At 39.4% G+C, this 13,522-nt stretch overlaps 1 protein-coding gene across 1 annotated transcript; it reads left to right on the forward strand.

The window, feature by feature from the left end:
* The first annotated feature begins 852 nt into the window (after window positions 1-852).
* On the forward strand, window positions 853-11,468 carry LOC146714604 (protein mono-ADP-ribosyltransferase PARP14-like). The gene is made up of 14 exons (XM_085451006.1): window positions 853-1,100; window positions 1,194-1,318; window positions 3,344-4,858; window positions 4,943-5,179; window positions 5,557-5,781; window positions 5,918-5,972; window positions 6,135-6,281; window positions 7,029-7,091; window positions 7,176-7,352; window positions 7,440-7,616; window positions 7,733-8,362; window positions 8,703-8,839; window positions 9,797-9,977; window positions 10,870-11,468. Exons 1-14 carry the CDS (start codon window positions 929-931, stop codon window positions 11,154-11,156), a joined length of 4,128 nt encoding a protein of 1,375 aa, XP_085307132.1. The 5' UTR covers window positions 853-928; the 3' UTR covers window positions 11,157-11,468.
* Window positions 11,469-13,522: the final 2,054 nt, after the last annotated feature.

The following is a 13,522-nucleotide window of genomic DNA, read 5'->3' on the forward strand; positions in this document are numbered from 1 at the left end:
AAAAACTGACTGATTTCCAGATTTTAGATTCATTCCTCTGACACTCAGGGCCGTGTGTGTCTGAACATCCTGAACATTTATTTATTTATTAAAGAATACACACATAACACCTACATAAATGCATTTTATCAGTACATCAGTACAAGCAATAATTGTGCTTTACTTCTTAAAACGGTTTGATAGTTTCTATAAACATTTTAAATAACATCTTTTCATTCACTGTATTAACAAATTAACATTTTAAAACTGGCTCTATTGCTATTATGTTTTGTTTTCTTTCACTCTGAAAGCCACTTCATGAATTAAACCGAAATGTCACATGAAGCAAAACATTAATAAAAACACCTTAAATGTAATTATTATTACGTTTCACTGCACTGACACAGTTTTGGGTCTATAATGACACCTAGTGGGTCGGTGTGGTAATACTGCAGGATATAAGGAAGGTTTTACACGAAGGGATTCCTGTATGTTCAGGGTGTGCCCCGCCTCTACAGACCTATGGTAGCTGGGATACGCTCCAGCTCCAGTGCGTCCAGATAGGGATAAGCACAAGAGGACGAATGGATGGATGGGTTTATGTGAAATATATTTGCAGATCAGATGAAGCATAAAATAGGAACCCTAATTTGTTGTAAGCATAATTACTGGTAAAATGTCTTTCTCAAAATCATATTAAGACATAAATATAATTTAGAGTTATACTCTGACAGCTGACACACCTTTAAAGTACCTGCAGAGCAGGTGAGCCGAGAAAAGCCCCTGAGAATTAAATGCGGACTTTTTCCATTGCTGGGTGTGGGCGTGTAAACACCAGGATGTGATACTTTAAAAGTGAAAGTGAAACAAAAACAGGCCGTGACAGAGCGACACAAACAAGTGTTAGACGGGCTGAAAGTTCTCATGTTAGTGTAGAATTGCAGATAAAATGGATGAATATCCGTATCCACTGTTTTTTGAAGCCACTGACTTTACAGACAGAGAGAAGGAGAAAGTGAGGAGATACTTTCAGAAAAGGCGAGACTCCGGGGGTGGCGACTGCGGAAATCTTGAAAAACTCGGAGGAAGAGTTTATAAAATCTGTTTCAAGTTAAAAGAGGGTAGGACAGTCGATCATTTGTAAAAAAAAATTTTTTTAGATTTGTGTTTAAATTCAGGCTGTTTCAGTGACTCTGTTTATGGATGTTTTCCAGATCAAGACAGAGTTTTGCAGAGGAAGTTTCACACCATCACTCTTCCGAGTGGAGAAGTGCGGCTGACCGTGAGCCGGACAAGTTCACCACAGACCTCTGACCAGCCATCGACAAGCCAGTCACTGGTACAGTTTACTGCTCTTTCAAACACGACTTTTGGTTACAGTAAAAACTGAGCGCCAGAATAATGTGGCCAAACTAGTTTAAGAGGAATGAGTTAGCCTCCAGGGGAAGTTGGACAGCTGAGGACAATATTGACAAAAAACAGATGATTATAAAATATTTCAAAGACACTGTAAGTACTGCAAAGAATACATTTTAAATAGTAAAACAGTCCTTTTTAAAAAAAAGATACACGATCATTATATTTTAACGTCAGGGACAAATATAGAGAACTATGTGTTTGCTCCACTTTTGCTGGGCCCTCTTTTTTATAGCTTTCATTTCATTGTGCCTCAGTGTTTTCAGTGGCTGACAGTTCTCAGGTTTCTTTCACTTCTGAGTCTTGCTGTTAATACAGAGTGTAAATATACAGTCTAGTTCAGCATTTTTTAAATAAGAAAGCCTTCCCTGAAAAATACATCATGTAGACGGCACAGTATGTAGATACAAATACAAAAACTTTATACACTATTTTGCATTTAAAGCCTTTGTAGATAAGGAAGAAACCAGTGCCATGTATGATACTCCATCTCCATACCATCAAAGATACTGTTTTTAAAAACAAAACAAAACACATAGGTCATAAAAAGCCAGATGGTAACACTCTCACTGGACACTTTATTAGGTACACCTTGAGAGTAACAGGGAAGACTTCAGTGCTGCTTTAAATCTTTGCAGTTAATTTTTTATTATAATGTTGTGATGTTATTTGAGTTAATGTTTCCTTCCTATCAAGTCAAAGCAGTCTGGCCATCCTCTGACCTCTGACATCAAGAAGACGTTTTCATGCAGAGAATTGGATATTTTCTCTTTTTCATTCCATTCTCTGTAATCCCTGGAGATGGTTGTGTGGGAAAATCCCAGTAGATATATATATCTGAAATACAACAAAATATTAAATTCTTTGTGGAATCCATTGACACTGCATCCCGTTGGCACACAAATGAAATAATATTGTGTTCTAAATTATCACCAGTCATTGCATTCTACTTTCAGTTACATTGTGCACAATATCCTGTCCGTTTTAGAAACAGGGTTGTAGCATATTTCTGTTCTAACACAGTGTCAGAGTCAGATATAACAATCAAAAACAAAAACATATAAACAGATATTAATTTAATGTGTTTTTATCAACATAGGACTGTATGAATCTGTCCCGAATTCGACAAGTGGCACAAAAACAAACCAATGGAGGCCCCAGTAGAGTGCAATCAGATGAAGAGTTTATTAAGAACACACATGCAGGAAGAAGTAAACTCGAAGCAGTCTGGCCATTCTCCTCTGACCTCTGACATCAAGAAGACGTTTTCATGCAGAGAATTGGATATTTTCTCTTTTTCAGTCCATTCTCTGTAATCCCTAGAGATGGTTGTGTAGGAAAATCCCAGTAGAAATAAATCAAAGCAGCCCAAATTTATTTTTCATTCTGATGCTGAGTTCGAACTTCAGAAGATCCTCTTGACCATGTCTATATTGTTAATTGCGTGTGATTGGCTGATTATCCTTATGTATTAATACGCTTAAAGAGGTGTACCTAATATAGTGGCCAGAGTGAACAAAATATTAAATTCTTTGTGAAATCCATGGAGACTGCACTCTGCTAGCACACAGATAAAAAACCTTTAAATTATTCACCAATCATTGCATTCTGCTTTCCTTTACATTATACACAAATACCCAGACTGTTTTAGAAACAGGCCTGTAGCATATTTCTGTTCTAACACAGTGTCACACAGTGTGAATTGGGGCAACGGACTGGACATAGCAGAGATGGCACATATTGGATGGAGTATTAATAGATTTAAAGTAAAAAGAAATAAAAAAAAAACCAGACATGGTAAAGATTACGTCAATTAGAGGTTTTGAATGACGGTTGTGATTCATTTTTGACTTACTGCCCAGGCCTATGTGGTACACTCCCACTGTTTACAATAAGTAGCCTATCGTATATCATAAATTGACAGATTTTTTTTCTTTCCTTCTTTCAGATCTCTAGAAACCCAAACATAAAGGGTCTTGAGAAGACTTTCAGGATAGATGTTTTCCTGATGTTTTTCCTGAGAGACAACTGTAAAGCATACAAATTTTTGGAAAAACAACTGTCTTCAATCGGCTGCACAGTGGAGCTAAATTTTGATGAAGAAGAAGTTTTGGTTAGAGGGGAGGTTGACAAGGGTCCAGGAGGAGGATTAGGTGGTGCTGCAGAGAAATGGGAGTGCCAAGTGGATCAGGTCTTCATTCGGCTCACCGAGACCTACCTCTGCTATCATGTGCTTGAGCCAAAACAGATGAAAATGGTACTGCAGGACTCGGCCTTTAAGACAGATGATATCAAAGTTTACACAGAGAGTGGCTATGCTGTGGTTGTGGGAGAGGTTGATGCCATGAAGGAGAAGATTGCAATTCTGGAAAAAAGCCTACCCACCAAAAAGGAAGTGCCAATTGTGGAGAAGAAGTTCAAGCTCATAGAAGAAGAGTTCAATCGAGAAATGCGTGCTAATTGTCCAGAGGTTGCAATCATCAGAGGTAGTGCCATGATCACTTTGGAGGGCCCTGACAAAGAGGTGCAGTCAGGAGCTGCAAAACTGGTTGAACTAATTAAGAACATAAAGGAGAAGAGCGTTAAGTTCCCTACAGCTCTGCTAACCTTCATGAAGACCAGTGATGCCATCCCAAAATACCAAACTCGCTTCCAGCAGAGCCTCAGAAACCCTGTTTTCTTTGAGGTGGGTGCAGATCTGGTTCTGTCCAGTTTGTCCTCTGATGCTCTGAATGAGGCCGAGGCAGCAGTAATGAGAGACCTTAAAGTGACCACTGTACAGCTGCAGGGTGCAACAGATCTCAACAGGTTGAAAGAAATTCTGATGAAAGCCAAGAACGAGGCAAACAGTAGAGAGTTCAGAGTGGACATCAGCTACATGCCAGGCGCCAGGGGAACCTCAACAACCAACGTCCAACTGGTGGGCTACAGTGAAAATGTGGCCAAGCTCAATGAAGTTCTTCATGACTTCCAGTTGAATCAAGTTTCAACTCAAGAAAACATCAATCTGCTTCATCCTGAAATGGTCGACTGTTTTAATAAAATCTTAGACTTGATTGGCATGAAGCAGACCAAGGTGACCTTACAAGCCTCACATTTTCCAAATCCTTGTGTGTTTGTGTCTGGTCCTCGATGTCATGTTCAGGAGGTCAAGGAGGCCCTAACATCAACTCTAGACAGTGTTGTAGTAGACACTTTGACTCTAGATGGACCAGGGGCTCAGCAGTACTTCCAGGAAGAGGGTAAAGTGACTAAAGAGCTGATAGAGAGCTCCTGTCACGTCATTATCCGAGATAAACAAACTGCAGCCATCCCAAACGTGCAAAGACCACGAAACACCAGCAGACTCAGCGACACACCTAGATCTCTCAGCTACAGCAGCAGCATGTACAGCACAGTTGGAAACTCTGCAATCAACAGAACAAACCTGAAGATCAAACTCAGCAGTTTAGAAAATGAACAGGTTTGATTATTTCCATTCAATTCTATTTCCCATAATCCCAAAATAAAATATCAACATTCATGTTATTCAATATTATTTCTGCAGGCGGATGTTCTGGTGGTCCCCATGCTCAACAAGCAGCTGACTTCTACAAATATTGGCAACAGTTTGTTGGCCAAAGCTGGGAATATATTAAAGTTAAAGTTTGATTCAGTCTTAGCCAGTTGTGCCCTCGCCCCTGGTGATGTTCAGCTGGTTGATGCACCTCCATCTCTGGGCTGCTCCAGGATTTTCTTCATTGAGTGCTTGCCTTGGGACGGAGTAAGAGGACAGAGTGTTCAGGTAAAATTAAGGACTTTCATTAACACTTCTGGTGATGGAGAAGTGCTAATTCATATTTAATTTACCTTCAGAAAACCATTGAAATCCACTTTATAGCTGTACATAGATGAAAGTATTAATTGGAATAATCAGATGATATCTACGTGTATGTACAAAAGTAGAATCGAGACAAAAAAATATACAATAAAATATTTCTTAATTTAATTGATAAGCGAAAGCATTAATGTACCAACCAGATAACTGCAAGAGCAGTCTTATACAACCAAATTGAACTTTTTGTGCAGCCTCACTGTTTTCCATGTGTGCTCTGTTAGTTGCAGTGTGCAATCCAACAGTTTGAAAACATAGTTTAAAAATATGTAACTTTTGATTTGCAGGCTCTTGGTAACTGTCTGAAGAGGTGTCTGGAGCTCTGTGCACAGCTGAATTTGGGTTCAGTGGCCATTCCAATCATTGGGCCAGGAATTGTTTTACAATACCCGCTGAGAGAAGCTATTCAAGTGTTGACTGACGTCATTCACCAGTTTGGATTATCTGCATCCTCTGGATCTCTTACAAACATCCACATTGTCATTAAACCTGGTTACCCTGATTCTGAGGCGGTCAGTGTCAATCGATATGTCCTGATCTGATATGCATATCATACTTTATTTATAAAACACTTTAAAAAACAAGAACAGGGCTGTCCTGACCAGACATCAATTATTTATGTTGTTATTCTTGTGTTTTTATTTACAGTGCTACCACGATGTCTACAAACAGCTCAGCTTAAATATGAACCAGGGAGGCCAAGGTAAACTAGCACTACTCAGACTGTCTTTATTATGTGACATTAATGAATAGTGAGCAGATAAAAAGCATTCAGCCAGTGTCATATTTTACCATATTCATCAGCACCCTCAGTCATCAGATTAAATGTCAAACAAAATCGAATGTGTGGTGTTCTTCATCTCAGCAATCTTCAGGTCCCTCACCAGCGACCTAGATGACATCATCATAACAGTGGGAAGTGGAGTTAAACTACATGTGGTGTTTGGTGACATAACCAATGAAACTACAGATGCTGTGGTGAACACAACAGACTTCCAAAATTTTAACCTTGGTAGGTGAAACCGAGGATGCATATAAAGGCAGGAAGGCGGAGTGAGCAGGAGGCCCATGATGTAACTTTGAAGTTATTTTTAACCACAATGGTAGCATAGCTCTCTATGGATGACAAAGGAAAACAGCTCTTCATGAAAATCTGCACAGATATAGGGATACCCATATGATTGTAATCTTTGAAGTTTTCATCTAGCATTATTAACAAGCCTCTTGGATTAGCTAAAAACCTCACTATATACTTATGAAGAGCATAACTGACAGTTTGACATTTTGTGATGCATATGGAGCTGCAACACTAGATAATTTGTTGTATTTTGGATCTCATACCTATCATGATTATAGTTTCACATAGTGAAATAAAGTGCATATTACGCATAATATGCACATTAGTCTTAGTGGATGGCAATCCAAAACTCTGAGGCACAGGCGATGGAAAGCAATCAGATGATCAAACTATAACAAAGACAAGTGAGTCAATAACAGTCTGGCAGGGAACAGAGGTGACGTGGTGAACTGGTATACTGCCTGTGGTGTCAACCTGGCATGAGAAATGTTTGATCTCCAGCCAAGCAGGTTTGGCAGGGATTAACCTTTGACTTACCTGTGAGTACCATTTCCCATAAATGCATTTAGATTGATTAGGGGAAATAGGGTTGATGACTCACTGTATGCTTCACAAGCTTTCCTTCACGGACAGATTATAAGTTCTTTAATATATATTTTTCTGATTTTTCGTCATCTACAGATGGAGTATGCAAAGACATCTTAACTGTAGCTGGACCAGAGGTGGAAGCTAAACTGAAAGCAGGTGAGAAAAAGAGAAGCTGCTACTTACCTTCTCATCTTACTTATCTGACTCTCACTCATGCTTCCTGTGTCACTTTCTGTGCAGCAAAAGTGAATCGAGGAGAAATTTATGTGACCCAGTCTGGAAACTTCCCCTGTAAAGCTATTTTTCATGTATGTGGAGAAAAGGATCAAGCTCTCATTGAACAACTTGTGTGTGATATCATTGCCTATTGTGAATGCTATAAATACAGTTCAGTGGCAATTCCTGCCATCTGTGCTGGTAAGTATTTTTTTTGGGCATTTCTATTCATTCAGTTTGTTGTGAAACACAAACACACACACCTAAATGCAAGTGGTGTTTTTTCAGGAGCTGGAGGGTTGAATCCTGCGATTGTAGCAGGAGCCATTCTCCAAGGGATCAAGGCTTCTGCATCATCTATGAACAGCCTCACCAACATCCGTCTCACCCTGATTAAGATCGATGTCTTCTTGGCTTTTAAAGAGAAAGCGATGCAGATGTATTCCTCAGCTGTCATCAACAGAGGTGACAGAAATATTCACAAACTGACATCTTATGTGCAATTGAATTTTAAAACGAATTTGAAAATAAAAACTGATTACAAATTTATTTTACTGAAATTTTTTACTGATTTGTTCTAGTACTTCCAGTACTTCCAGTACTTCCAGTTCAAGTACAGCAACAACAGCCTCCTCATTCTGTGAGTGCATACCTCAGCAGTCTCCAAATCAGCTCTACAAGTCAGCAGTCTGTCTTCACGTTCCTGGGTCTTTCCAAAAAAGACGTTGATGATGCCATGGAAAAGCTGAAGCATCAATATCACACACAGTGCTCCAGTAACACCTTCTTAAAGGAGGAACTGGAACCCCTCGACCAGGATGACATGATGGAGCTGAAGGAGCTGGTGGAGTCTGAGGGTTTATTCATGCAAACTGATCAGTCTGGCTCTCTAACAGTGAGTGGGTTGAAAGACGGGGTCACCCGGGTGATGCAGAAAATGAATCAGTGTCAGTTAATGGGTCTTGCTAATGAGGTGAGAGTCAGGGTGGAGGAGGATTTGTACCTCCGAGTTGTTTGGTGCATCCTGGCACATAACGGAAACTGGGAAAGACTTCCCAGAACAGCCAATCACCAACTGGAAAACAACGAATTAACAGAAGGAATAAAAGACGCACAGGGACTCGTATGGGAGGTTAATCTACAGACAATGATGGCCACACAGCAACTGAGCAGACAGGCGATGAAGCTAAAGCGACTTGAGAATCTGAGAGGTGAGAAGAAAGAAACTAAAAAACTACTTGTAGTAAAGAAGGTTGCAAAAGTCATTGTGAAACATGAAAGCAACAATAAACTGTTCACTTTTAAACAAAAAGTATGAAAATCCTAGATCAGCTGATAAGGTTGGATCATGTTGATTTAACAGGAGTGTTATAATATTGTCAGACGGGCTCCATTGCAAGTTTTGGTTGTATTCATTCATGATACTATTAAAATCTTTTTTTCTTTTTACGTGCTTCATTAAAGATTTGCAGTAAATAGCAAAATAAAACTCAACATAGGCTCTAGGTGTCTTCTCATGTGGTATATGCTATATATGCTTGTCTCTTTCAGACTTTACTTACCCTCTGTACTGGGACAGCATGGCTGCTAATGAGAGCTTGAAGGTCGTTACACTGGAGCCTTCCTCTGCAGAGTACCGGGCAGTGAAGGAGGCCTTCAAACGAACTGTTGCCAAAACTGTGATGAAGGTGGGTGGCTGTCCTTTGTGTAAGGGAACATTTCAGTTTCTATTTATATTACCTGTCTTATAATATGAATGCTGCTTTGTCGCTACTTTATTCTTCTTTAGTCAATAGAACAGTTTATTTATTTTGATTCACTAAATATAACAGTTGTTTATTCAATTCTTTGGCTTTTTTTGTTTTGTTTTTTGACTATTAGCAAAAAACAAAATCCTGCAATGGCAATGTCATCGAAAACATGATTTTGCTTATGCGTCCACGTATTGTTATGGTTGTTTTTGCTATTGGGGCTTAACACTAAATAATCATAATCAGTAACAACATGTTAAAAGGGGGTTTGTCAAGGTCTGGCTGTGTGGCAAGCAGAGGTTGGACCCAAATGCAGCACTCCAGAGACGAAACATGAACTTATGCAGCTTTATTGCTGAGAACTACAAACTGAAAGTACAAAACAAAACTCCTGGAATGGTAACTAAGCAGCGTGGCAACATGAAGTAAACTGCACATGGGGGGTACATGGCAGTAGGACATGAAGACTGACAACATGACGAGAAACGGAGGCAAACTGTGGAACAGACTTAGTGTTTGAGTTCCTCACTAAGTCTGTTCCACAGCTTCACTCCCACATTCAGTAATATGAAAACTTCTTTTATCAGTAACAAAACACATTTATATAGAAAAGGGAAGAATAAAATAATATTAAAATTTAATTCCAAATCAGTCAATGTCACATTTTACAAATAAATTCATTTCCTCTTTTAAAAGATGATTCATTTAATTAAATTTTCTTTATTTATTTCAGCATTCATTTGGGATTTTAGGAGGATTTTACTTTCAATCCACCATTGAAACTATGCCATCACTATGATGACATACTTTGAACGACCCCTCAGATGTAATTAATATCCTGGATTATCTTGTTAGGCAGCTCTTTAATCCTTTGTCCTTCTTCTCTCATGTCAGATTGAGCGTTTGCAGAACGTTCACCTGCGGCGCACCTATGAAGCACAGAGGAAGCACATTTCTGATAAGAACGCACAGGAGGGAGGAGCAGGGGAGAAACTTCTGTACCATGGGACGACCCAGGAAAATTGCGACTCCATAGTGAAAACTGGATTCAACAGGAGCTTTGCTGGACAAAATGGTAATAATCTTTTTATAGAGTCCACATTTACTGAACCAAAACTTTGTGTTATAAATGGTTCTTTACTTCTTATATTCTTTATATTCCTTAATGGAAAGATTGGTGTTCTTTATGGTTTTAGAGTTTTAAAGCTTGTTATAAAGCAGCTCTTCTCTGGATGATTATGCCTCCACCTGCTTTGGTAGATATCTAGAACTCTGTGAAAATAGAATAGTGCTTGACTTCTAAGCATAGAGACTACATCCCTGGGTCGTCTGAAATCAGCAGCCCGTGAGTTAACAGCCAAATGCGTTAAACGATTTTGCACCTTAGAGTCATTCAGTCAACAATGAACGTCTCTGTTCTAGAAAGTCAAATGCTCAAAATTATACAATGCTGGGTCAATAGGACAATAAAAAATGGCTAAAAGAAGACAAGAAAAGTGCTACAATAGCCCAAAGTCAAATGTTGTGGTGGGACCTGAAGAGCAGCGGTCCCCAACCGTTTTTGCACCATGGATCAGTTTATGTCCAACAGAATTTTCACGGACCGGCCTTTAAGGTGTTGCAGATATGTACAACAAAATAAAACCAGTACCGGTACCAAAAAAAAAAAAAAGATTTATTCATAACACAAGGGACAAGACCCAGGGACACTGAGTTAACAATAAAAACGAGGCCTAGTAGAGTAACGGCACTTGATTTCTTAAAGACATGTTTTTATGTTCCTGTATGCACTAATAAAACATGCTGCAATCCACTGCATGGTTAAAATCTTGAACACCTGGTGAAAGATATGAAATAAACAGTACTTGTAACAAAGGCAGGGTTAGTGAACTAGTAACTAGTTCTGTGTCACTACAGTGTAAATACAATCATCTGTTGTTAATTTCCTTTTCTCTTTTCACCCTCAGCAACTGCATACGGTCTTGGGACCTACTTTGCTGTAAATGCCAACTACTCGGCTCAACCCACCTACTCCAAACCAGCTGCTGATGGTTCTCAGTTAATGTTCGTCGCCCGAGTCCTCACAGGTGTCTTCGCTCAGGGCCAAGCTACCATGAAGGTGCCTCCACCTCGAAACACCCAGCAGCCTCATGACCGCTATGACAGTGTGGTAGACAAAATGGATAACCCCAGCATGTATGTTGTGTTTCATGACAACCAAGCGTACCCTGATTACCTCATCACATTCAAGTGAGAGTAAAGGAAAAGTGTTTTCCACTGTTTATAAATGAAAGTGTCTGAAAAATCAATTATGAATAATATAAAAGTTACAAATTGAATTGTCACTGTCACCGACCTAGCTAAACAGCAGCTGCTTCAAATGAAATTAAAAGTTACATATATGTACATAAACACTGGAAACATGTTACACAATTATGCAGGTTTTAATCTTTTATTCGGTTGATCTTCTTACATCTTCACCTTGCCAAGTGTAAAGTGCTTTGAATACATCTAATTAATCTGAGAACATGGCACAATACCCTAATAAAGATTTACTGACTGACAATGGTCCATTCTTGAGAAATTAGAGGTGGGTAATCAACAGCAGACTTCCTGTTTAAACCCCCAAGCTGAGGATTTTGGCAGTTATCTTAGTTTATATTTTATTTATTTATTTATTTTAATAAAACCAGACCATACCAAGACAGTGTTGGACCTGACTGAGAATCTCAGGGACACGAGCTCTAATTTACACCTTCGTTATTGTCTATCTTACTCTAAATGGGAAATGAACACGTTGAACTAGGCCAGGGGTCAGCAACCTTTTACACCCAAAGAGCCATTTGGACCCGGTTTCCAAGCAAAAGAAAACACTGGGAGCCGCAAATACTTTTTGACATCTAAAATGAAGATAACACTGTATATATTGTTTTTTACTTTTATGCTTTGTGTGAACAACTAAGGTGTGTTGCTTATGAAATCCATGAAGTGCTACAGAGAAACTTACATGTTATTTATGTAATGAACACATTTTGAACTCTTAAAGAAATATAACAAAAGGAAAGACACCCAGCTGAACTAAAATGATCCATGTAGCAAACAAAAACTGTGGTGAGCCGCCAGCCTTATATCACCTTTGGGCTTTTGGAGCCTTGACCTGACTTTTAAAAAATAATTGGAAAAAAAGCACTTTGCTGCAAAAAAAAAAAAGAAAATTGATATTTGCAAAATTCTGCCTAAATATGTATTTTACCTGGTTAATGTGTGTGGCGGGGCGTGGTCTGAAGCGCTGCTGCAGGGGAGGCGGACGCACCTGAGCGGCACCCGCAATCACGCCTCGCCGCCTTAACGTCTGTGCTCTCTATGCTGTTGTTGGTGTGTGTCGGGCTGTGAGCTGAAAAGCTACAGCTGGCTGTATGCGTACAGCAACTGTGTGTGAAAAGTGGTCAATAAAGAGAAGCTGTAACGCGTGTTCATGGAAACATCGTCGGGTCTGCCGTGATGTGTTTACAATGGGACTTCTGCTCCTGAACCTCTGCGCACAGCGTCTGCAAATCAGGGCTTTCATCTTTACGCAGGACTGTAAGCTGTCATCTGTGAGGCGTGAGCGGTGTTTGTTTTTAACATAGTTCAGGGAGGAGAATAGCTGCTGACATAATGTGGATCCGAAGATCCATAACTGGCCTACCTGGGGTTGAAAGTCTCGATAAATGCATGTCGTTTCGGCGGGTATGACGCTTATTTTGAGCGATGAAAAAATAATAGAATAGAATTGTATTTTTATATTTCTAGAACTACAAGTTAAAAAAGAACTAACATAAATAAAATACACTTCAGCTAAATACTTCTAATTTATTTTCCCAAACCACGCGGAGCCACACTATAAGGACTAAAGAGCCGCATGCGGCTCCGGAGCCGCAGGTTGCCGACCCCTGAACTAGGCATAAAAACCCTCAGGTCAGTCACAAGACAACTGGTAAATAAGTCCTGAAGAGCCTCAGTCTGGTTTTCTCTGACCTGTCCATAGTTCCAGTCAGTCTCAGCAATGTCATCATAGAAACCATGATAGATGATCCCCATCTCGGTCATCACACTCCTCCCTCTCCATCTCATCATCCAGAAACACAGCATCCTCTGAGGGACGACAACATGTCAGGTGATTGAGTGGGACAAAAACCAAACTGTGATGTTACAGTTCAGACTTTAAAAGACACACACATAAAAATTAAAACAACACAACAGAGGATACCCAAACATCCTGATGAGATTTTTTTTTTATTATTGTTGTAATTGCAGGCTAAAAGTTTCACATATGGGACATTTCAATTTATAATGTGATGCGCACCTTTAAGTCTCTACTTAAGAAGACACAGCATCGCAGCTTTACTTTAATTCTTTTTTTTTTTTTTTTTTTTTTTTTTCCGCCTGTCCCATTTGGTTCTTTAGCCATCAGAATTGTTGTCTGAAGACCAACAAGGATACCCAATGGATTTACTTTGCCAAATGGATCATCGTGGCATTGCCGTATTGGTCCATTTGGTCGATCTTTGTTTTTATTATTTATTATATTTTATTTACAGATGTTACAGACGGGACAGACATGAGTGAGGGATAGGAAAG

The sequence above is a fragment of the Copadichromis virginalis genome, linkage group LG3 (genome assembly GCF_057382275.1).
Source record: "Copadichromis virginalis isolate Kocher_CV1m ecotype Utaka linkage group LG3, C_Virginalis_male_GT1.1, whole genome shotgun sequence".
Lineage (NCBI taxonomy): Eukaryota > Metazoa > Chordata > Actinopteri > Cichliformes > Cichlidae > Copadichromis > Copadichromis virginalis.